Below are 23847 nucleotides of genomic sequence, written 5' to 3'. Positions count from 1 at the left end.
TGGAATTTCAAAGGAACACAGCTGACTGTAAGCCACCCAAACACCCTAGCTAAGGGCCTTTGCAAATCATGTGAATGACAGTGGTTATTGGTGGAAAAGTTCCCAACAGTCCTTGGAATTTAGTCCTCAATTTCTTCATCTGTGAAATGGGAATAGTCTTCGATGCTCCCTGAAGTCCACTGAAAGCAAGTGAAAAGAGCTCTGCACTGGACATCAGGAGCCTGGTCCCAGCCCTGGCTCCTGCCCTCTCAGGCCTCAGTGCCCCTACCTATAAAAAAAGGGACATGACTAGATGACCCCTGAGATCCTGCAAACCTGTAAACCTTTGAAGCTTGTCACACAAGAGATGCTCACACCACATGACGAGGAAGGAATGACTGCTTGGCTATAAACAAAAGGACTCAACCTGCATTACAGAGCCCCAGTGTCTCAGGGCCGGGAGAAGAGTACGTGTTCTCAAAAATAGTTTCATCAAAAATAGTTTCATCAAATGTGCCTCAGAATGCCCACATCAGAGTCCCTTGAAATTTGTCAAACCTGGGGCTCCCTGGGCCTCTTTGGAATCAGATTTGCTGTTACGATGCTCTCCAAGAGCTTCCGATGCACATGCATGTCTGAGCACCCCCATTCTAGTGTGGTCCCACGATGGAAACCTTTGTAATATTCACAATACTTGGTGTCCAGCTTTTGTTGCCTACCCCCAGCATGGGGGAGCTTACTCCCTAGCCAGGAAAACCCCTTCCAAACTCTGATGGCTCTGATCATAGGGAAGTCCTTCTTGGACTCAGCACAGCTCACTGATGGTAGTAGCCTCAGCTCCAAGCTCTGGTTCCTGCAGGCTACAGCCCATTCCTTCCACCCTGGAAAGGTCTCATAAAGACCAGAAGACAGAAGCAGGAGTGGACCCTAGACTGTTCTTTCTTCAGATGTCCTCATAGGGCAGAATTTCCTGTCCTTTCCCATTCTGGTCATACCTGCTGTTCACTATCCCCCATGCACTGGGGTTGTGCAAGTGGGCATTGTCCCTAGTGGGTCTATCCAGCTTTGCCCTCAGCCCTGCTGTCTGGAAATGACCCCACCATCAATGTGCACACCCTAAGTCTTTGCTAAACTCCTTTCTGGTGTCTATTGACCTGCCGAGGACACCTCCACCCAAGTTCCAAAGAACAGGATCTTACTGACATGCCAGTGTCATCGGGTGTGGATAACATTCACCTCTTGACCAAAACAAAAAGGGGCACCAGGTCCAAGAACATTAAAGAGCAAAAGCCCACTGGCTTAGGCCACACTTGGAAGGTATGCAAATACCATTTGAAAGGTCAGTCAGCCCTCTGTAATCTGGGCTCTGGAGGGCAAGTCCTTTTGTGCTGGGCATTCATTCTGGCAGCTTCTTGACAACCTCTGTCCACAGGGTGGAGAATTTCCTCAAAATTAAATCTCCAGCTCTCTGCTCCCTAATGAAATTGATTTCTGCCTTGATACACAACAAAGCTTTCATTTTATTATTTGGCTAGGATTTGACCACATTAATTATAGTTTTTTTTTCAGCATGGCTGCAAGTAATTAAGTTTCAAAAAGTTAACTTACTATTGGAACTGATTGCTTTTTAAAAGCACAACTCCCGCAAAAAGTAAAACAGTCAACCCCAGTTTCTTCATAGAATATATTTTTGGTTAAGATGAGAAGAACTCAAGACAGAAAAGGTGTTTTTCTGGCCTGCAAGTATGAACTCCAAGTGAGATTATGCTAACGTTTGGAGACTGTGGATTTGAATCGGCGTTCCCAGATCACTCGATGTCCTACATTTGCCACCTCAATGGTTTTACCTGCACTTGTACACCGCCCCATGTTTTTAATCATTGTTTTTGGTATAATTCTACCCACCTCACAAGACACTCTGCAGAGGCCTGTTCCAATCAATTTCTCCCAGTAACCTGCAAAGAGCCCTGGTGGGCACTGTATAAATGCACTTCTCCCTGGGAGACACTGTCCAGCCTGGGCGGGGTATACACCTTGAGGGTCAAGTAGAAATGAAGGGCACGTGGCCTGCTCCTTGGCAAAGCGGGAGGCCAAAAGAATGAAGAGCTGGGAATGTGGAGTGCTGGCATGGCCACAGGTAAGGCGCATGTCTTGCTGAGCCCTTTTCCTTGGGGGAGAAGTAGGGATGCTGTGAAGAGCCGGAGAGGGCTGACTGGGACTTCAGAGTCTTTAAGGCATGTCTCTGTCCATATTATTATTGGTCACCTGGGCCAAGGGGGGAACTTATGTGTTAGGACAACTGAAAACTCTGGCTGGAACCAGAGGAAGAAGGGATCCTGCAGAGACCTCTGTTTCAATCCCAAGACTAACTATCCTTCTACCTTCCTATTACTCCTCAATAAATTATCATCTCCCCAGCCCTGCTCAAATGCCAGCTCCTCCAGGAAGGCTTCCAAGATGCCCCTGGTCACTTAACTCTCCTCCCTTGCTTATTCTCTGCTATATCTCCCTATAGCACAGTACTCATCTACCTGCTTGTCCCCTTGCTGGGACTACCAGCTGAAAATCTGACGTGTCTTTGTCTCCCTGCCCAGTTAAAGGCCTAGCACACAGTAGGAACACAGCAGTGATAGCCACACTGCTGACTTGTTTGTCGGCCCTGCCCTGAGAGTGGGCTGGTTCCCACGCTGGCTAGGACCATGAGCAGCATGAGGATGTTCAAAAGGAAAATAGCAAAAAAAAAAAAAAAAAAGTTCTAATTAAAGCATTTCTAATAAGCCAGCTTTGCCAAGCCAATTGTTTCTGATATTCCTCTTGGGTAAAGTAATCTTATTAAAAAAAAAAAAAAAAGGCATTAAAAATGGCAGAAATCACCCCTGTCTGGAAAGACGGCGGTGGCTCCTCACTAGGGGAGCTGCCCAGGAAAACGCAGGTTTGAGGTACCAACAAGCAGGAGTAGGGAGCCCTTGCCCCAGCAAAGTGGAAGGGTGTGTATGTGTGTGAGGGTGACACCACTCATGCACACACACACACACACACACACTCATAGGCAGCAAAATATTATTTTTATGGTTATAGCATCTGAACTGTGGGAGCAAAGATGAGAGCTATAAATTCTGACATCCGATTTTATAAATCTGCCTCAAATTCTAAGAAGGTTTATGCAGAAAATGGGAGAAGAAAATATAGTGCTGTGGGGCTCAGAAGGGTAATAGTGTTGGGGCTCCGTCAGCAACTTGCCACAGGACCTTGGGGAGGTCTTTTCCCCTTCCTGTGCCTGTTTCTCTCATCCCAAAGCCAGGGTCTTGACTGGGACGATTCAAGACACGTTTTCTGATTTTAAGAGCCTGAATGTCTGGGGAAGAACAATCCTGCATCTTAGGGTTTCACGGTACAAAGCTGTTTGCTTCCAGCCCTGCCAAATGCTTCTGGTGGGGGCTCAAAGTATTTCCTCTGGGGGCCTTTGAGTTATTTGCCTAGCTAGAAGCAGAGGAAGACCACAATACTTCCCTGGGGCAAGCAAGTACCGCCACCTGCACTAGCACAGCCTCTTCAAGTTTACAAAGGGCTTTCCTTCCTTTCACTGTATTCCTGAGTCTCCAGGCTAAGAGGCTCAGAGATGTGATGAAGCCAGCTGCTGGGTGATCCTCACGTAGGGGGAAGCAGCGGGATTCAGGCCCTGGTCCTCTGGCCATGGGCTGCATCCTTCTCCGTGTTTCTAACCCCTGTGCTGACGGCAGAACGGCGTCTGTATCGGTCACCAGGGCCGTCCTGCAGCACCCATATGCCCTCCCCAAGTTCCCAACCAAGCCATTCCCAGATGGCTTCTGCACAAAAATATTATTAAATAAGTCCTATTAACAAGATGATAGAAATGTGATTGGAAATGTTTTTCTCATTTGGAGAGACCACCCAGGGCCTCCGAAGAGACCTCCGAAGAGAAGCTGTCCTGGGGCATGAGGGGTTTCCTGGCGACTCATGGGCAGTTGGAACACCTCCCCTGGCGGGCGTGCCACACAGGCAGATTTATGCGGGCTGATAGGAGATAATTAAAAACCAGCTGGAAATGTAATCGGGGTGGCTAAGATGCTGGAGGGGACCAGGAAGCTCTCAGGGGAGCAAAACCTGCATGCTTGGCTGGGAGGGGAGATGCAGCAGGTCGGAAAGGGAAACCCCAGCCTGTCAGTGGGCATGGTTGGCACTGCCAGGCCAGTGGGTGCTCTGGACAATGGGCTGGCAGTGTGAGTGCAGGTGTCTGTCGCCTCTGAGCTTTGGGCACCAGTGGAAAGAGGGCAGTTGAGTTACGGAGAGCGTGTTTTCCTGAGTCTTTTCAAAACTGACCATTCTAGGTCCATACCAGCTGGCGATGCCACCACTCACCAGTCATTCAGAAATCTGGATGAGGTCCTGGCTCCTCCGCCCTTCTCGCCCTCATTAGTCCCATGTCCTCCATGTCCTCCCTTTCATCCTGCCTCCTCAGCAGCCAGCCTGCAACCCTGATCTGCCTTCCAGACACATCCATGGTTGGGGGGCTCCTGAAAACCTGTCTTGCCAGCTTTGGAGGCCACCACTGTCCCTTTTGAACTTGCCTCAACCTCCCTCTCTGCCACCAGATCCCTAGATGCTCCCAGCTTCTGCTGCTTGAGGGCTGGTCCCAGAGAAGAAAAGTGTATTCTACAGTTGGGTCTGTATCCTGATACTGTCACTTTAGAGCCAGAAAAATCCCAATGTTCTAGGCTCCTACAAGCTGAGGGAAGGAGCTTTGGGGTCTCTGGACTTCTACATGTCACCCCGGGGATGACATGTGCCTGGCAAAAGGCTTGTGGTCCAGGTCCTGCTCAGAAAATCGGGCTGTGGTCCTGGGGTTATACTATCCAGACACCACCCTGGGCCCTCGCTGGGTTTCTTGGGCCCGGCTGTACGAGAAGGGTTGGGGGTGTTTCTGCTCAGAGAGGCTCAAGAGGGCATAAGGGGGGAACTGGGCTGCATTTAAGCCCAACTCTCTACTCATTTGCAGCGACATGAGCCCCAGCTTCTGCATGTGTTAAGATAAAGGTAATCCTTCCTTCCCTTCTCCCCACACACTAGACTACCAGGATGGGAAGACTCCATATTTGTAAGTATCAGCAACCACACGAGGTGCCCTGCCACGTACCACCTCACTATAGCATTTCCGCAACCCAAACCTAGGCCTCACAGCTCTGAAAATGTCAACTGTAACAGGGAATCCTCCCAAATCAAGGTGCCCCTCATGAAAGGAAAGGGCTTATGATTGGTCTGCAACCCCACAGCTAGACAGAGGCAGGGCCAGAATTTGAACCCAGGTCTTCCGGGCCCAAGCCAGAATCACCAAAGCACCGTGTATGGAATGCAGGAGAAGAGCCTGTTTTAGTGGTGAGGGCAGCATCCTTGGAAATGTTTTACCACTGGCAGGGCATATTTTCTCAGTAATTCTCAGTACAGGGAAGTGTCTATTACTCCTCATACTGCCTCTTGATGGCATGTCCCTTCATCCTGCGAGGCATCTGCACATTCTAAAGTTCACTGTTGTTTAGTCCCCTGCGAAGAGCATTTGAGGAACCTTTTGCCTACAGCAGCAGCTAATTGTGACATTTCCTTTAAACCTTTTAGAAGGAGGAAACACACTGCACGCTAATTGAGCAAAAAGTTCATTTTTCCTCCATCAGCCCTGAAAGGATGTGAAATCCTTCACATGGTGGGAGCAAAGACACGGACCTGACACAGCTCCAGCCCTGTCTTCCCTGCCCTCTGTCTCAGCCCAACTCAAATGCTGCCAGAAAACAGGGTCTGGCCGGGAAGTCAGGAGGGAGCAAGCTTCTTGCTGCCTCTGGGCCCGTTTCACCACCTGTATGTGGCACTGGGCCAGGTGATCTAAGAGATTGCCTTCCATTCCCTAAATCCCAAGATTTCTGCTTAGCATACTCTGTGTCCCAGAGCTGCTGCCCAGGCTTGCCACAAAAATGCTTCCCTGTGAGAACATGAGGAAATGCCTGTTGGGGTGCTCATTATTTTCAGCTGGGAGATCACAATGGCTAAGTGACTTACCCAAGGTCACACAGCTAGGAAGAGGGCAGTCTGAATTTGACTCCAGCTCTGTGATTCGAAGTCAATGCAGGGTTTCGAGTTGCAGCCTGCATAAACTAAAATCCCACTCTAGTAACGGGGAGCAGATGTGGGCATGGACAGAGACTTCTAAGCCAGACCCAGAGATAATCCACAAGGCTTTGGACCATGCTGAGCTCTTTCCTCAACAACCTGTAGTTCTTCGAAGTCTATAACAAAGACTGTGAGCTACCACTCACTTATTGACCGAGCACTTACTGCATGCTGGGCACATGATAAGCGCCTCACACATTGTCTCTTCATTAATACATCTGTAAAACCCATTTTATAGATGAGGAAACTGAGGCTCACAAATGTTAAGATCCTTATGCCCAAGGCCACCCTACTATCAAGAGGCAGAACTGGGTTTAAAGGCCCATGTGTTCTGCTGCACAGAGCTGCCTCCCTTGGGGGTGGAGAGGATGCTCATGATGGTAACTGTGGATTAGACAGTAGGAAGCTTCTACTCCTGTGTTGCTGTTTCCCCAGCAAGAGCAGCTCCTTACCCTGCCCGCTCACAACTGCCTAAATCCTACTCGGGCCATGTCAAAGCCCCTCCTTCTTCCCACCCTCAGGGTCCCCAGTACCTCCTGCTGTCACGGTCTGCCCCACCCTCACCTCCCTTCTGTGAGCCCCTCCTGCAACCCTTGCACCCACTCGGCAGCTCAGAGAGGCATGGAGTCAGAGGGTCCCTCACATCAGAGTCAGGCAGTCCTTTCTTTAAGGCCTCACCCTCAGAAGCAGGGCTGGGAAAAGGGCCATTGATGAAGGAAGTCCAGGCATTCTGGGGCTGGAGGTCACCCAGTACGGAGAGCTTAATAGCCACTGGGGAGGCCCTGCCGTGGTAGTGGGGGAATGCCCTGGGCCTTGCCCTTGGGAGCAGGCAGCCACCCTGAAGTATCTGGAGCCTCAGATGTTGACCAACAAGGGGTGCTTTGATGGTAGAGGGAAGTGAAGTCCGTGCTCCCTGCCAAAGGCCAAAGAGTTAGCAGCCTTTCCGCATCCCCCATCCCTCCTCACCCTGCAAACCTTTATTATTTCTTGCTCCTAGCTGTCAGCAGCAACAAACGAAGATTAATCACTCGCCTGCCTGCCCAGACCCAGACATGCCTACTGTTTGAAAACTCTCTCCTTTACTATATAAATCAATGAAAGGAGAGAAGAAAGAAAAACAACTCTAATAGCAATGTGCCCCCAGCACCCCTGAAATGCAACCCATTGGCTCCTCCTGGCCCTGCTAAACCCAACACCCCACGCCAGAGCCCCAGGAAGCATTTGTGGTGAGGACTGGCTGCCCAGCCATCGGCACAAACGTGCCGCTCCAAGCAGGAACCAGGCGGGTGTCCCTAAGCGATAAGCGCAAGAGGTATGTTCTTGATAAATTGTCCCACTTCCTCCTCTCCTCCTTGGAGAAGGAGATGGGGCTGAGTCTTCCCATCATCCTTGGAACCTAGGGGAAAGGTACTTCTCCCTAACTGTGGAGCCCTTAACCTGGAAGCAAATGTACGAATCAAATCCCAGTCCTTCGTTTAGCGGTGGCAGGAGGAAGACATATACGAATACATGCTGTGGGCCATCATAGGGTGAAACTGCAGAGCCACATTACTTCTTGCAACAGCTTTATGAGAGTGGCCCACGTGGTTTTCTGAGCAGTGATCAGACAAGTAAATGTCACGTGCATAGCATCACACAGCAAGTAAAAGATGGAGACAGGATTCAAACTCTTTGAATCTTTAAACTGTTCAGTTTCTTTGACTGCAGAGCCCATGTTCTTCCCTCTACATCTTGAAAAGAGCTGGATCATGTTAGCTTGAGTGGCATGTGTGTGGGACATGGAGGGAAAGGAGGGCTCAGGAGGGCCGAGGGAGGCAGAAGCGGTGGCCCTTCCTGAACAATGCTCATGGTGCATCCCGGTTCACAAATGGTTCTAGAATAAAGCTGAGGACATGGCTGCACCTTGCTCCAAACCTTCAGGGATGATGCCCCCTACCTTAGAGAATGGAACTCAAATTCCTCAGCTTGGCGACTACGACTGTGTCTCTCTCTTCTCAGCTCCCGCTGAAGTGTTATTTGTTGTTCTGACACAAGTCTCCACTTCCCAGCCTCTGCTTGGGCCGCCCTCTCTGCGCGTCTGTAGGATGACCTGATCGTCCTACAAATACCCCGTTCTTTGGGTGCCTTCCCTTTCACAACCCTGAGCATTTTCTGCCTTGGGTGGCCCTCAAGTAGTCCCGTGAGTGTATGAGTCAATAGGTGTAAATATCTTGTCCTCTCTGGCTATGAACTCCTGGAGGGCTAGAGTCCAGTACATAACTGATGCTCAGTGGGGCAGAACTTACAGGGGATGAGGAAGGCTCCTGAACGATCAAGACTGAGCTGCAACCTGATGGAAATAAGCCAGACCCCAGAAGTGTCTCCTGAGGTCAGAATCTGGGCCACTTTTACAAGGGTGCTGTGAGGTTTGCCTCTGGGGAGTTGAAAGCTGATGATCTGCTTGTGGGGGTTTTTAGGGGTCATGTCCCCCACTGGAGTTGGGACTTTCACTGCCTATAGAAAGCCAGGGCCAGGGCCTTGCCAAAGGAGTAGCGACATCCCTGTGAGGCCCTGAAATGCCAGTCTGCCCGCTCCCAGGGATGGGCCCAGTGCAGGCAGAACCTGCCCAGCACATGGGGAGGGGAGCCCTGGTACTCATCCTGCCTCCCTGCCCCCACTGGCTGCAAGCCCTCCAGTCTCTGAAGATCCATTTTCCTCATCTTGTCCAGATTCCTTTGCAAAAACTCATGAAACTGGAACTTGCAAAAAGTCATTCGTAGTCCAAAGTGCCTGAAGAACCTTTTTAATGAGATTTTTTGACTTTTCATCCCTTTCCCCCACTGCTTGCCTTTCCAGACAGGAAGTTGTTAGAGTGTGGTGTTTTCTTACCAATATCTAAACGTTCAACCTCTTGATTCCCTGAGGGTGGAGTGAGTGTTCTGAAAGGCCAATGTGTCTGCTAGCAGCTGGGAAGAAGCCTAAGGGCCCGCTGCCTCCAAGTCAGGCTGGAGACTGGGAAGAGGGAGGCCTCCGCTGGGAGGAGGGGATAAGGGCCGTGCTCCAAAGCAGCTAGGCAGGATCTCTGTAAGACTGTGCCACAGGTAGGGGATGTCTGCCAGGCCGGGGATCTACAGGCAGTGAGGTGGGGAGCACAAGCGCCATTCTGGATCGCTGTGAGTACAGGGAGCGTTTGGTTGAGGGGCAGATGGGTGGCAGCTTGAGCCGGTCCCCACTGTGGGAAACAGTCACCGTCTCGATTGTCGGTGTGGTCAACTGCCACCTCGGTAGCCTTGAGGTCAATCACAAACCCCCCCTGGGTCTGAGTCTCGCCACCCATGAAGGAAAGGCTGGACCAGACAGGCCTCTAAGGTAATTCCAGACGACCTCTGACCTGGTATAAGGACTGCTTGAGAAGGGTGGGAAGAGACTGGACTGGGGGTCTGTGGGCTCCCCTCTAGTCTTGGAAGTTCATTCAGCTGCCTTTACCCTAAAATGAAAAGGATGATGCTCTCTGTTTGCCCTAGCCACCTGTGGGGCTGTTCTAAGGCAAATATGAAGGCCTACTAAGATGTAAGGTGCTGCAGATACGCAGGGAGACAGGATCAAGAAATGAGGTTAAAGCATAAAGGCAGGTCCTTGAGAGTGGACTCTGTACTTTAGTGACTCCATCACTAAAAATTAAGTCTCAACTCCTTTGTGAGGCAGGCACAAGGCCTGCCAATAGCTGCCTTCTGCATCTCTAGGGCTTTGCCTGGGCTGCCCCTGCCACCTGAGATCCCCCTAGCCGCCCCTGCCTGGGGACCACTTACCCTCTCTTTAAGGCTCAAGTGCACCTGCAGCTTCTCCTAACCGCCTCCACGGCAGGACTGCCCACCCCTGTGCCAACTCCAGGTCCCCAAGGCCCTTTGTGCAAACCTGCCTGTAACAAGGCCCAGGCTGTGAGCTCCTGTGGCCTAAGCTGAGCTGTTCTCCTTTCGGCTCTCTATGCTGCTCTGCCCAGTGCCTGGTACAGTGGGTTCTGGTAAATATCTGCTGAGAGAAGGATGGAAGAGGTGGAGGGCTGTCATCTGAGGCTGGATTCCCCCAAAACCTTTCTCCACACTAGAACATCCTCACAGCAGGACTCAAGGTGCACATGAAGACATAGCTGGAATTCCAAAGTCAATTTCCACCATGCTCCTGACAACACCATGCATGGGAAAGGCCTATCCTACCCTGCCCCTACGAGGCAGGCCTTGGGGATCTGAGAGACTTGGCACCTCACGTGGTGGCTGGCAAAGCTGGCACCTGTCCCAAGCAGCAGTGACATTCAGTACCAGGGCCATTCAATTTGTGGTCAAGGTGCTTAATGCCAGGTGTCACCCCCTGGCTGGCTCCCGGACTGGTTATTGTGAACTAGGGCCACTCTGGAAAACAAGCTCACTTCCCCTTAGCAGGCTGCCCTGCCCAGCCACGGGACAGCCCAGCTCACCTCCTCATTTCTGGGCTTCTTCAAGGGAAATCTGGCCAAGTGAGACCACTCATCTGGCCTTTGGGATCTTACGGTTCTAGACAAGCATGCAAAGCTAAACTTCCAGCACCTGTGGGCAGAGACCAGTCATCCTACCTCAGACCTGATGGTAGAGTGTTCTTATGTGGGGTGCTGGCCTGGCTTTCAGTCTCCTCCACCTTCTCCCTGGCTTGAAAGGGGCAGGGGATCTCTCCAAAGTGCTCCAAAGACAAAGGGAGGCTGAGCCCATGGAAACAGGAAATCCGGGGAGTCAGAGACACTTCAGTGTAATAGGTGGGGGTGTCCTCAGCAACCATCAGACATCATCCCACTGTAAGATGTGGGTGCTGGGTCCCAGAAGGAAGGAACTTGTCCAAGGTTACACAGTGAACAGTGAGTGGCAGGTCAGGACTCCTGTCCAGAACTCTGGACAACAGGTTCTCTCCGCTGCCCTTAAAAGCAGCTTTCAATGAAACCATGGGGTCAGCCTGGGAAAGCAGGGGCAGGGTGAGAATAATATAAGATGATGTTGACACCGCACTGGCTGGGTTAGAGATGCTTCCCCTCTGTAAGAAGAGCATCGTCATCCCCTGTGCACAGAGAGCGCTTGAAAAAGTGACACGACTGCCCAGGCCATAAAGCTGTGGAGTGGGGAAGCCTGCCCCCTGCTCTCTCCACTGCACGTAGCCCTGCACACAGGACGATAAGCCTGTGAAAACAGAAGCGAGGGGCCGTCCATCCCTCTGGAGTGGTCTTAACGGTCTCAAGGAATTGCACTCTTGGGGCCGTGAGGGACTCTTCTAAAGACCCACCCAGGAGGTGGATTTTAGGCCCGTTTGCATAACTGGGCACACTTCACAGGAGACTGAGAATTGGATCCTGCAGGTGTTGGTAGGGTTACTTCTGCAACTGGCTTGAGATTCCTTATATGGCCCCATGTTGGTGCCTCAGCTGTGACACATCCTGGGCACTCAGGAGGCTACTGTTCCTGTGTAGGCAGAGCTGTGCTGGAGTCCCCAAGGGGTCCGGCCCGCCTAGTGCAGAGGCTTAGCTGGGACTGGTATGGGGTGCTCTACCCCACCCCCCTTCCTGGCTGCACTCAATCAGTGATTTTGGGAACACCCTTCTGGCCAGGTCCCAGATTCCAGGAGGGAAGAGATTCACAGAGGAACGCAGACTGGCAGCGCCATGAGTGCTGCACTGAGGAAGCACAGGGGGTGGGTGGGCTGCCTCGGTCAGCGTGGAAGGGCAGTGACGTGGGAATCCCATCTCTGATGTCACCTGCCACCTTTACCTCTCGAAGCCCAGAAAAGCACAGTTCACCTTGAGGCAGGGGGTAGGAAGTGGGGTGGGGTGTGGAGATCTGGAAGAATCACTTAAGAGCACCTGGGTTGCTCAGTTACCTTGGACAGTGAGGGAGGGAGTGGGGCTGCATGCAGCAGCAGACAGGTGAGGACCCTGGTCCCTGTCAGAATGGCCGGTGATGTGCACCTGCCCCCCTGCCCTCCGCAGAGGGGTCTCTGACTGTGCTCACTGCCAGTCCAGCCTCCCAGCCCTGCAGTTTAGTACTGAGATCTTCTCAGCTGAGATAACTGAACGGATTCTTTATGCCAACAGATCTGATGGTAGACAGTGAAGTATGTGGGTGCTGTTTGTCCCAAGTGCCCTCTCAGCTGGTGAGAAATTCCCTCCATGTTCTTCCTGACGAGGGTCATCCAGCTCTGTTTGCACACCCTCAGTGATGAGACATGCACTACCTCTCGAGGCAGCTTTGGATGGATCTAATTCTTGATCAGTTCTGACGGTTAGAAACCTTTTCCTCTTGCTGAGCTGGAATCTGCCTGCCCATAACTGCCATGTGGGGGCCCCCAACCACAGCGGCTCCTTCTGCCCTGATAATCCTTGAGAGATTTGTGATTCCCACCATGTGCCCACATATCCTTTTTCCCCAGGCAGACTTTCAGTGCCTCTGTTTGCTGCTGTGCTCTGCATCCAGTCACGGTCCCTCTCAGGGCAGAGCCCAGCAGACAGGGTAGGCTCCGTCCTGAGTGCAGAGTGCAGGCCAGTCTCTCATTCTCATTCTGTGGCTGCACTGCTGCTACTGTCCACATGGCTGACAGCCACGTCACAGCAAGCCCTCTCTCTATCACATGCTCTAAGAACGGTGAGCAGAGCAGAGAGTCAGCCACGCAGAGGGCTTCACTGTTCCCAGGGGTCTGTGCTGGCAAATGGGCCTGAGTTTCTTAAACCCCAATTCTATCACTAGCTCTCTATATTTCCTTGAGAAATCCTTCCCCTCTCTAGGCCTCAGTTTTCCTATCTGTAACATGGGTTTTAGATAATCTGTTGGGTCCCATTCAGCAACAGCACTGAATGAGGAAGCACTCGAGCAAAAAACCCTTTTCTTGTTTTGGGGCTGCCTATCTCAACAGCGATGTTTCATGGGTCAGAAAGCCCAACAGTTTACAGAGCAGCCAAAGATGAGAACACCGGTGGGATTCTTCCTGGCTCTTCCCAGCACTCCTCACAACCTTTGTGACACACGTAAAAATCAGACCCGCCCAAATCAGCGCTTCACTCGAGGCTGCTGAGGAGGGCTGAGGGGGGTGGGCGAGGCTGTACTCACTTCAGGGAGAGGGAATAGTCGTGTTTGCTGGTCTGGCTGTTCCGGACAAGGTAGCTGCACTCTTTGCAGAGCCGCAGAAGGTTCTCGGCGTCTCCTCTGCTGATGGCTCCGTGATACCAGCTGGAGAGAAGAGAGACGGTCAGAACCCAGCGAGGACAGGGACCCCCCAGAGCTGACACCGTCGCAAACTCCTCCTTGGGGAGGCTCAGCCCCGTTAGAGGGCAGCTGGCATGTCCCAGCCCCCTCGTCACAAGGCAGGTAGGTGACTGTGCATTTAGTCATTCGGTACGGAACCGCTGAGTATGTGCCACACGCCTGACCCTGGGGAGAGAGCAGTGAGCAAGCCTGCAGCCTCCTCCCTCACGGGGCTTGCACAACAGTATAGGTGCTACAGAGGACATGAAGCAGGGCAGTGTGGTTTGGAGCTTGTGTAGGGACTGCTATTTTAAGCAGGAGACAGGGAGGCTTTCCGGAGAGAGCAACATTTTCAGTGTGGACCTGAAGGAGGTAAGTGAGGAAGCCACAAAGGATGGTAACTGGAAGAGAGAGTTTCTGGCAGAGGGAGGGGTGGCAAAGGCAAAGGCCCGAGGCAGGAATGCCCGATGTGCTTGGGAAACAGCAAGGAGGCCAGCACAGCTGCAGAGAGCCAAAGGGGAGGGGTGGGCAGTGCGACCCACGAGGCCACCAGGCAGGGCTGGTCTTGGGGCCTGTGTGCAATGAGAGGACCCTGGCTTTCTTCATCTTGAGTGACATGGAGACCATCAGAGAATACTGCCAGGAGGGACACATGCTGACTCTCTGTGGCATCTGCGGGACAAGTGGGGGGCGCTTGTCACTCAGGACAGCAGACAGTTGGGTGGGGAAGCCACACCAGTGTTCCTGTCAAGCAAATCTGGCATCGGCTGGGGCAGTGGGAAGCCTGGCATCACTGCTTCTGGACATCATATGGTGAGGGGCAGAATCAGAAGGGAGGGGTGGACTGGCAGACAACCTGACTAAGGCCCCTGGCTGCAGGACAAAAGACGAACAACTGATTTTCGAGATTGGGAGATTTGAAAATAAAATTTTAGAGGAAGAGTGAAGATCACAAGATGGGTCGTCAGTGGGTCTACCCAGAATGCACTTCTGCTTACATCACGGTCTCTAAGGGGCAGGGGCAGTGGGAAGGTGGGGAGACAGGACCAGGAAGAGAACCATAGGTGCGGGATGGGCACAGAGGCACAGACCACTCTGCCACTCGCCAGTCGGGCAGTCAGGGACAAGTGGCCAAACCTGGCTGCACCTCATTACTCTATCGGGTTAGGGTCACTTGGGGGGTGAGGATTAAATGAGATGATGCATAGGAGGGCTTATGCAGAGGCTGGTGTGGGGTGAGGCTCAATAAATGGCAGTTTCCAGCATCTGCAGAAAGAGACTGAACTTGCAGTTGGCCATGGGGAACTCCCCCAACTATTGTTATTCAGGCTGCTGCCCACCCGTAGGCTGCATTTCAAATTCCCGGGTGTAAGCAGGGATGCTGCTGCCTCCTGGTCCTGGCCCAGGGGTGCCCTGCAAACAGTGCCTCTGGAGTTCTGTTACAGGCATTGTGCTGAGGGAAAAACATGGCACTGCCTTTCACCGCACACTTTCTGCCATTTACAAAGCAGAGTTTTGAATGGTTAGCTGCAGTGGTGGCGATGACATAATTATAACCTCAAGACCCAACCTGCTTCAGGAAAGCGAGGGTGGGAGAGCAGATGCCGAGTGTCCCTGCCCAATGAGCATGTGAGTGAGTCACTGACCACTGAGGAGGCGATCACTCACAGCAGGTCAGCTCTGGGGCTGGATATCTGCAGGGGAGACTCACCAAGGGAAGGGGCAGGGGAAGCACAGATCCACCTTCTTTTCTAGATGTAAAGAGAAATGAAGAGGAATACAGGCTCCCGTAATTAGAGCACGTCCAGGGATGTGAGGGCTGAAACCACACGTTGGAAGGGATACATGACTGTAGCTTGGGGAAATGGCCAGACAAGGATGGAATGGACTTTAGAACTAAGAGTTAACAGACTTGGCAAAGTCATTTTCCAGGAAATTTCACCTGTGTAACACTCCCTCAGTGATCTGACAAACATGTTGTTTTAGTAGGAAAACAAGTTCCAGCCACGTGAAGCAGAGCCATCCTCAGGGAAAGGCCTAGATGAAGTCTCCGGGGAAGTGCCGCCCACCCTCCGCCCCTGGCTGAGCACAGGGGCTGAGCTGATAACCGATGGGCCTCCGGGGACTCGGGATCCTGGTTAAAGGTAATCCTTGGTGGGTAAACAGGATGAGCTGCTGGCTCCTTCCCGGCTGCCCCAGCTACCACACGCTGAGAGAAAGGCAGGGACTCGGGTCGAGATTCAAAGGAGACCCAGGCAGTTTGGAATGAAGGGCCAAAGGACACAATCGGGATCAGGGCCAGCCGCTGGCCAGCCTTTTTGGCATGAGGTTGGCCACCAGGAAACAGGGTGGGCCTGGGTAGTCCCATGGGGGGCTGAGGGCCAACTGCTGGGCCCAAGCAGGCTCTGCTTGGATTGCAAACAGGATCTAGGCAGGAGGCTATAAAGTGCAGGACTTTGCGGGGCTGGCCAGTCATGCCAGAATCCGGGGGATTAAGAAGACTCAACCACTGCCATTCAGCCTATGCATTACCTATTAGCTCATCCAATATTTACTCACCACTGACTACATCCTTGATCTCATGGGGCTGATGGAGGAAAGAGGGAGAGCCAACAAACAGATTAAGGACACAATTTCAGAAAGTGACAACTGCTATGTAGGAATCCTGAGTTTGTGATAGGCAGTGACCGGGGCACGGGAAGTGCCTAAGTTAGAATGAACAGAGAGGGGAGGCTCCCAAGGAGATGATATCTGACCTGAGAATCTGTATCGTGAGAAGGAGCCAATCACGTAAGGAGCCAAAGAAAACATGTCCTCTGCAGAGGAACCAGCAAGTGCAAGGGTCCTAATGTAGGAAGGCGCTTGGGGAGTTCAGAGAGCAGAAAGGCAGCAAGAATGGCCCAGCCCAGCACTGTGAGCATGGGGAGTGGTACAGGATGAGAGTGTAAAGGGAGGCAGAGCCTAATTCCCCGAGGCCTTGTGAACAAGGGAAGAAGTCTGATTTCATTCTAAGCATAGCAGAGGGCAATGTGTTTTAAAAAGAGGCTGAGACTTGCTCTCGATGGTCTTACAAAAGGCCAACCGGGTTACCCTGAAGAGGGGCCAAGAGGGGCAGTGAAGTGGGAGACAAGGTAGGGGCTTCCGCAGTGGTCCCGATGGGAGGTGGCTCGGAGACAAAGAGGAACAGATGGATTCAGCCTGTGATTCTGGGTGTAGAACTAGCAGAACTCAGTAATGCATTAGATGCTGGCGTAAGGCCAAACAAGGAATCCAAGAGGACTCCAGATTGGGGGCTCGAGGAAGTAGGTAGATATGATGCTGTTTATGGAGGTGGGGAAGCTGGGGGAGGAGCAAGTGTCCGGAGAAGATCAGGAGCCCAGTTTTAAACATACTAAATTTGAGATGCCCACTTGTCAGCCAAGTGGAGATGCCAAGATGGCAGCTGGATGTAGGAGTCGGGACTTCCAGGAGGTGTGTGGCACTGCTGACTCACTACCAGGATCCTGAGGAGACTACCCAGGGAGAACATGTAGCTGGAAACCCAGCCCCAGACCGTCCCACCCTCAGGTCAAGCTGAGTGAGGCGAGGAGCCGGTTGGGGAGACAGAAGAGGTGGCCAGGGGAGGCAGGAGGAAAACCAGGAGCAGAGCCTATCTTCAAAGGAGGGAGCCGTCTACTGTGTTGAGAGAGAATGGGAGGTGATGGAAGGGAAAGAGACAGCACTGACATCTCTTTGGGGACTTCATCCATTTCCTGAACAACTATTTTTTGAGCACCTATTACGTGCCAGGTGCTGTTCTAAAGCACTGAGGATGCAGTGCCCTCACAGAGCTTATATTCCGACAGGGGCGGGAGCTAGAAGGGGACATTAGGTGGAAACGGTCAGGATGCAGGCTGAATAGAGCCCAGCTATCTCTGAATAGTATTTTGCTTGTTGATTAAAAAGTACACAGTGATCAGAAATAAGCAAAACCTACCACCCAATCTGGGTGGCTGTGAGAGTTAGCAAAGATGCCCACTGGGAGCGCTTCCTCACGTGCTCGGTACAGCAGGCATGGGGGGGGGTCACAGAGGAGGCTGCACACCTCCTCCCAGATGACAACATGTGCTGAAAAGGGGGCGCACGGCACATGACATCATTTGGAAAATCCTGCTCACCAAGTGAGCATTTCCTGTGAGGGACGCACTGCAGGCTGTGCTGAGGGACAAGAGTCTGTGTCCGAGGAGAGGTGAGTAAGGGGAGAGTGTGAGGTCAAGTTACAGGGCTGGAGTTCCAATCCTGCCTCTGCACTGTTGAGCTGTGACATCCAGACAAGGCCATGTACCTCCTGGAGTCCTGACTTTCCATCTATGCAATGGGGATAACCCCCTTTGTCACACATTTGTTGGTTAAGAGTATGATACACCTGAAGGTATCAACACAAGATCCAGGACCTGATTTAGCAAGTACCTGGAGAAACTCGCTTTAGTCCAGGTATATGGAATGGCGAGCAACTGAAGAAGCAGTCTGGGGGCAATTCACAGAGTGAGTGGCAGGCTAGGGAGCTGAGATTTTATCCTGGAGGTGAGGGGGAGCCACTGAAGGTTGCAAAGCAGAGCAGAGCAGGGGCATGCACACAGTGAGAAGGGAGGTGATCACCATGGTCAGAGGGAGGGGTAACAGTGTTGGGGAAGAGCAGGGAGGGAAGGGGTCAGTAGGGACGGGACTGGGTCATGAGGTGGGAAATCTCAAGGCAAAGAGGCTGAGAAAACCCAAATCTAGAGTGTGAAATCCTTGCCCAACAAATGCCAAGCAGATGTGAGGCAAAACTATCAACGTAGCTAGAAAATGAATCTAATGTATAATTATCCAAAGGAAAGGTAGTGATATGGTATGAAGAGAAAAAGCATGGGTTAAAGGATCAGGAGACCTGTATCCTAATCCCATCAGCCACTGGCTTGATGGTGGCCTTGACCTTCTCTCAGCCTTAACAATGACTGTATGAACAATGACTGAGGCTGTGCCTTGCTCCCTTAGAACTTACATTTGCTTTTCCAGGGGGACAGCAGGATCCACTCTTTCGCCCAAGATCCCACAAAACTCAGGGCTCCCATGCTTGATGGGCTTAAAGCCCCCTCCAGGAGCTCGAAGCTGGCGCCGCCGGTCCCGGGAAGGCGAGGGAGATGATTGCCGTTTCTCGTTGCCATTAAACTGGGCTGTGGGGGAGAAAGAAAGTGCATGGTCATCAGAGTGCCATCCGAGTTTACTGGGAGGTGCACAGTGGGTTAATAGTCTACTGCTTTCACTGGGGCTTTACGATTCACAGGGGGAAGAACTCCAGGCAATGAACGAACATGGCTCAAGAGACTTGACTTTCCTACAACAGGTGTTGTCAGAGCCAGATGGTGCATTCAAGGGGCTGGCTGAGTGTCCCTCCAGAGGCCACTGAGCTCAGCCTTATCCCCGAAGGACATCCCTGCAATCCCCAGCAAAGAGGACATGGCACTCCCACAAGGGCTCAGTCCCCTGGATAGTTCTCAGGGGGGCAGGGTTCCTTATTTCTGCCTCCCAGTGGCTCTTCTCCTATACTCCCATCCCCTTCAGGGCACACTGGCCACATCTGTTCCCTTTCTCCCGGGATAACCCTACAGAGTTCCAGTCAAGGGTCATGGACCATCCCCCATGTCTGCTCCTCTTCATTCAGTGCCCTCTGCATGGGGCCCACACGCAGAGAGCCCTGTCCCACACCCAGCAGCCAGGCGAGGCTGAAGAGGCACACAGCACGGGGGCCAGCCTTGCCGTATGCTTCCTCCCAGCTCTGGGCCTTGTGGGAGCATCATGCACCCTCACAGGCTTGGGGAGGATGCCTCTCAAGCGCAGGACCCTGGAGATACCCCACAAAGGGAAGAAAAAACTGAGTTGAACCTGGAGTTGCCAGAAGTGTTCCGAGAGATCAGTTAGTCCACCTTGCAAGCTATCTCTCCGGACTTCAGTTTCCTTCTCTGAAGGGGATGGTAACTGTCTCTACCTCATGGGGTTGTTGTGAGGGTTCAAGCAGGTGGTATCACTGAGATTTTAGCACAGCACCTGGCATGTAGTTATGCTCAATGTTATTATAAATATTTACTTTTATTATTAGCACATCTGCTCAGTGCGGACACCGTACCAGGTACTTCACATAAGCTTCCAAATCGAACTGAGTTCCTCTCCCAAGACTGTCAGTGGCTAGCTATGTGACTTGGCCAAGTTACTCAACTTCTCTGAGGCCCCATTTCCCATCTCACCACATTACTGTGAACACCAGATGACAGAATAACCTCCTAAGGGCCTAGCACACAGAGTGCTGAGTGACCTGGGCCAGGGCCTGGCGAACAAGCCGCAGGCCCACGGACACACAGTGGGGGAACCTCCTCTCCAAAGAGCAAGCACAGATGTAGTGAGCCATCCTCTGCCCTGGCCAGACTCATGGCAATCACTCACAGGGGGTGGTGGGAAACCCCAGCTCTGACCGTGGGGGCGTGGAATGTGGATGAACTTGATCTAGGTCTCCACAAGATCCTCCATCAGGACTGCAAAGCATTTCCAACACTCCAAGACACTTTTCTGCATTAACCACTATGGAAAACAATGGGAAGGGAGGTTCCTGCCTATGGAAGGCTCTGGACATGCTGGACCCATGTGTGCGTGCTCACTCACATCATGACTGCAGGGGAGGCCGGCAGCCTGTCCATCAACCGACCCCACTCCTCAACACTCACTATCATGTGCCAGGCAAGGTCAGAGATGGAGAAGGAGCAGTGAGCAAATGACAGAAATCCCTCCCGGAGGATTTTAGAGTCCCGGCAGAAAGAGACACGATAAGGGAGCTACATCTGAGCTACGGCATGCCTACCAGCTGCTGTAACTGCATGAAGAAAGCCTGGGGGAAGGACATTCCAGGCAGAGGGAAGAGCATGGTCAAGGACCCTGAGGTGGGAACATGCCATGGGCGACAGAAACAACACAGGCCAGCGGGAATGGAGGGTGGCATCTTGCAAAGGACTTTGGTTTTATTCCGAGAGAAATGGAGAGTCATTCTGATGTTTTGATGGGGAGGGTTTTGACCTGGCACTTTTGAATAGGACTGCTGTGTTGAAGAGATGGAGGACGGGGGTTTGTGGGAACCCCCTGCACTTTCTGCTCAATTTAGCTGTGAACCGAAAACTGCTCTTTAAAAAGTTTATAAATGAGAGAGAGAGGTGCATAAGGAGAGCATTGAGGACACTACTGCAGGCCAGGCCAGCAGGGCTTGTCTGTGTGTTCCCAGTGGTGTTCCCAGTGGAGTGTGGGGGAAAGAGGACCGACAGGCTACAGGCTTTTGGGCTGAGCACTAGAGGGACAGGGCTGGCATTCTCCAGGAGGTGAGGACTCACAGAAAATTATAATTAAAATTCGTGAAGCAGGACAGAGGCCAAACTCTAACCTAGAGACACTGACAGGCTGTGAGGCCAGGACTGGCAGTGTGGGGAGGGGACAGATAGCAATGACAAGGCTCTTCTAAGGAACAGGTCCTGGGGCTGGGTGTCTGAGAGAATCCTCTTCCATCTGGCCAATAGCCTGGACTTTCACCCAGGTAGTGGTAGTAAAGCGGGGAAAGCCCAGAGCTGGGGTCCTGGCACATGTCACCATGGGCCTCTGCCTGGCTTTCCAGGCACCTGGCTCTCCCACCAGGGCTCTAGCTGAACCCTCCAGCCCTCATGGCAACTAGTCAAATGGTGTATGTGTTCTTGGGTGGAGGGGTTAGGAAGACGTGAGCCACTTGCCTTGCAGAGCTCTGGATGGTGACCTTGGGCAGGGGTGAGTACCTGGTCACACAGCCCTTTTCTAATGAGCTGGGTCTTGATCCTATGGATGTGTCAATCAGGGAATGCCATTCTCAGATTGAGTTTTAGAGAAGGGATGTGGGGGGCAAACAGGGAGGCAGGGAGATGAGTTAGGGAAAGTCAGGGAGGCTGAGTACCTCAGGGATGGGAGGGATGTTAAGAGATGACTCCATTAGGACTTGACTACTCATGGGCTGAGCCAGCAAAGACCTCTTTCTGACGCTCCACTGACAGGAGACCTGGGGCACAGCAGGAGAGGGGGGCCAGGGACCACAGGACCAGTGTGACCTTTTCCACGGTCCTCCCCTCTGCTAACTGAGACTGTCAGGAATGGAGAGGGGGCCGCACAGCAGACCTCTGTCCCATGGGGGCTATGAGTGCTGAGGTGGGCAGGGAAGTGGCATGATGTGGGAAGAGGTTGGGGGGAAGATGACACTCTAGGTTTACTTTTGCCACAGGCTAAAGAGAAGGAGAGACCCGATGAATTTTAAGACATGTTCACCTCAGACTAAAATTAGAATCCGGAGATTTCTGTCAATATAAAATCCCACCACATACCCCCTGGCACAGAAAGTGAGGACAGGCATGGAGTATGGAACACTGATCGCAGAAAGAACCCCAGCCCTTCAGCACAGCCACTGACTTGGCTGCCTGTCCAGCTTCAGTCTGCACCACGACCACTTCCAGGCCATTCTTCTGCCTAAATGGCCACAACCCCACAACCTTCTACAGCCTCTCCACCTAACCGACTCCATTTGGCCTTCAGAGACCACCTCTTCCAGGAAGCCTTCTCTGACCTCATCCCCTCTCCAGACTCACCTTGATTTCAGTCTATGGCATCCTACTGGCCAGTTTACTGGTCTGGTGTCCAGACCCTCAAGGGCAGGGGCTGTACCACATTTACCCTTGTTTCCTATCCCGTACACATGCCTGCCACATAACCGGTGCCCAATTAATGAATGAAGAAGCTTAATGAGTTGTTGTTTCACTTTATTGGAAAAAAATATTGGTTTTCATACCAGATAAACTGGATAAAACCTAATAACATCCCAGTCAACACTGTAATTCCCCACTGAATTAATTTATACATTCGCCTGCAAGCTTAATAATATAGCCATATATTTAGAGGGAACAGGTGGTGATAAATGACAGGCTTAATTAGGCAAATCATTTCACCTAAAATAAAATACACAAACTGCAAGTACAGTGATTCAGCAGCAAAAGAAGAAAAAAATGTTAAGAACAAAAGCTCCAAACACAACTGCTTTCATTCCTTCTAATTAAGTTTCTCTTTAATCTGCAATTTAAAATGGCAATTCTTTTAATTTAGTGATTTTCTGCAAAAGATAAAGACACAAACCCTCAAAAGAATATCTGCATTTAGAGGAAAAATATGCCACTCCTGTGAGTCATTAGAACGACAGAACCTAATTAATTGCACCTATAGGCAATTACAAATGGAAGTCAGACTTGTGCAGGAGACAGAGGAGGCTCAGGTGGGCACGACCAGCCCCTGGGAGGCAGTGGGAGATTTGAGGAGGCCCCAAATGCCCTTCCAAAAATTCCGGTCTAACAACAGGTCTCAGTCTTTAAAGGCCCAGCTCAGGTACCCCCAGCACTGCCCTTCCAGGAGGCCTTTCCTCCCTCTGCATTAGCCTCCAACTCTGGTGGTCCCCTCCTATTTGCATTACAGATTTTATGCCAACTGGTCCTGTGTTTGGTCACTGCCAATAACCGAGATGGCGTCCCAGGCACCCCCGTTGGCTCTGACTCTCACAATAGCCCCTCTACCCTGTGTGTGATGATGGGTGAGGGATTGGGACTCAGAGGTGAGGAAGAACTCACCTAAAAGGGTCTCAAAGCTAAAGGGTGGGATGAGGTTGGGGGAGGCAAGGCTTGAGCCCAGGCCTCTGAGTCATGACTGTCAGCCCCTCCTTGGCCCCCTCAGTCCTCCTTCCCTGTGGTCAGGCAGGGGCTGTGCCTCCTTCAATGAGTCTGTGGTGTGCTTTCCACTTCTAGGTCTGGGATGACCACCCCCCTGCTCCATCTCTATGACATCTAGAAGGTTCCAAGACCTGGCAAAAGGTTACCCCTCCACAAAGCCTCCTGTGATACTGCCTGCTGGGAGACCCTTCCTCCCCAGAAGCACTTGGCACAGCTCCATGGGTACCCCTCCCACTCTTCCCCAGTCAGCATGGGTGTTCTGTGGGGAGCGCCTGGGATTTATTTTCTTTCTCTTTTCCCTCTCCAATCTCGTTTGCCCCTAACCCGAAGGTAGTGCTTGTTAAGGAGATGGTATTTAGTAAATGTTTGCTTAGATGAAATAAATGTGCTCCTTCAGGGTCCAGCTCCCTCTTGTTTATCCTTCAGGGCTGGACAGAGAAAGAAAACAAGTTCCAAAAAGCCAGTAAGTCTCTAAAGCGCAGCTCTGCCGGGCTCACGAACCCTTGCTGGCTCCCAGTGCCCATGGATGGAGGGCAGACACTTCACTCTAGTGCTCAAGATCCTCAGTGACTTGGACTTTAGTCCAACCTTCTGGACCCATCTTCCCCCTACAAACTCCCTCTGGGATCCACATCCAGCCCTTGGCTCCAGTCACAGAGAAAGGCTAGTCCCCTACA

The 23847-nt window shown here is 52.0% G+C and overlaps 1 protein-coding gene across 1 annotated transcript in view; it reads right to left on the bottom strand.

The window, feature by feature from the left end:
• SHB (SH2 domain containing adaptor protein B) overlaps window positions 1-23847 on the bottom strand; it is a 137381-nt gene that overhangs the window by 11317 nt on the left and 102217 nt on the right. The window contains exons 4-5 of the mRNA XM_039234747.1: window positions 18409-18580; window positions 13251-13370 (exon numbers count right to left, since the gene is read on the bottom strand). Coding sequence (XP_039090678.1) covers window positions 13251-13370; window positions 18409-18580 — 292 coding nt within the window. The remainder of the gene's footprint in view (window positions 1-13250; window positions 13371-18408; window positions 18581-23847) is intronic.

This window comes from Hyaena hyaena, unplaced genomic scaffold, assembly GCF_003009895.1.
Source record: "Hyaena hyaena isolate Hyena2069 unplaced genomic scaffold, ASM300989v1 scaffold_93, whole genome shotgun sequence".
In the NCBI taxonomy this organism is placed as follows: domain Eukaryota; kingdom Metazoa; phylum Chordata; class Mammalia; order Carnivora; family Hyaenidae; genus Hyaena; species Hyaena hyaena.
The sequence above is the reverse complement of the archived record's forward strand: the minus strand, read 5'-3'. Positions and strand labels throughout refer to the sequence as shown.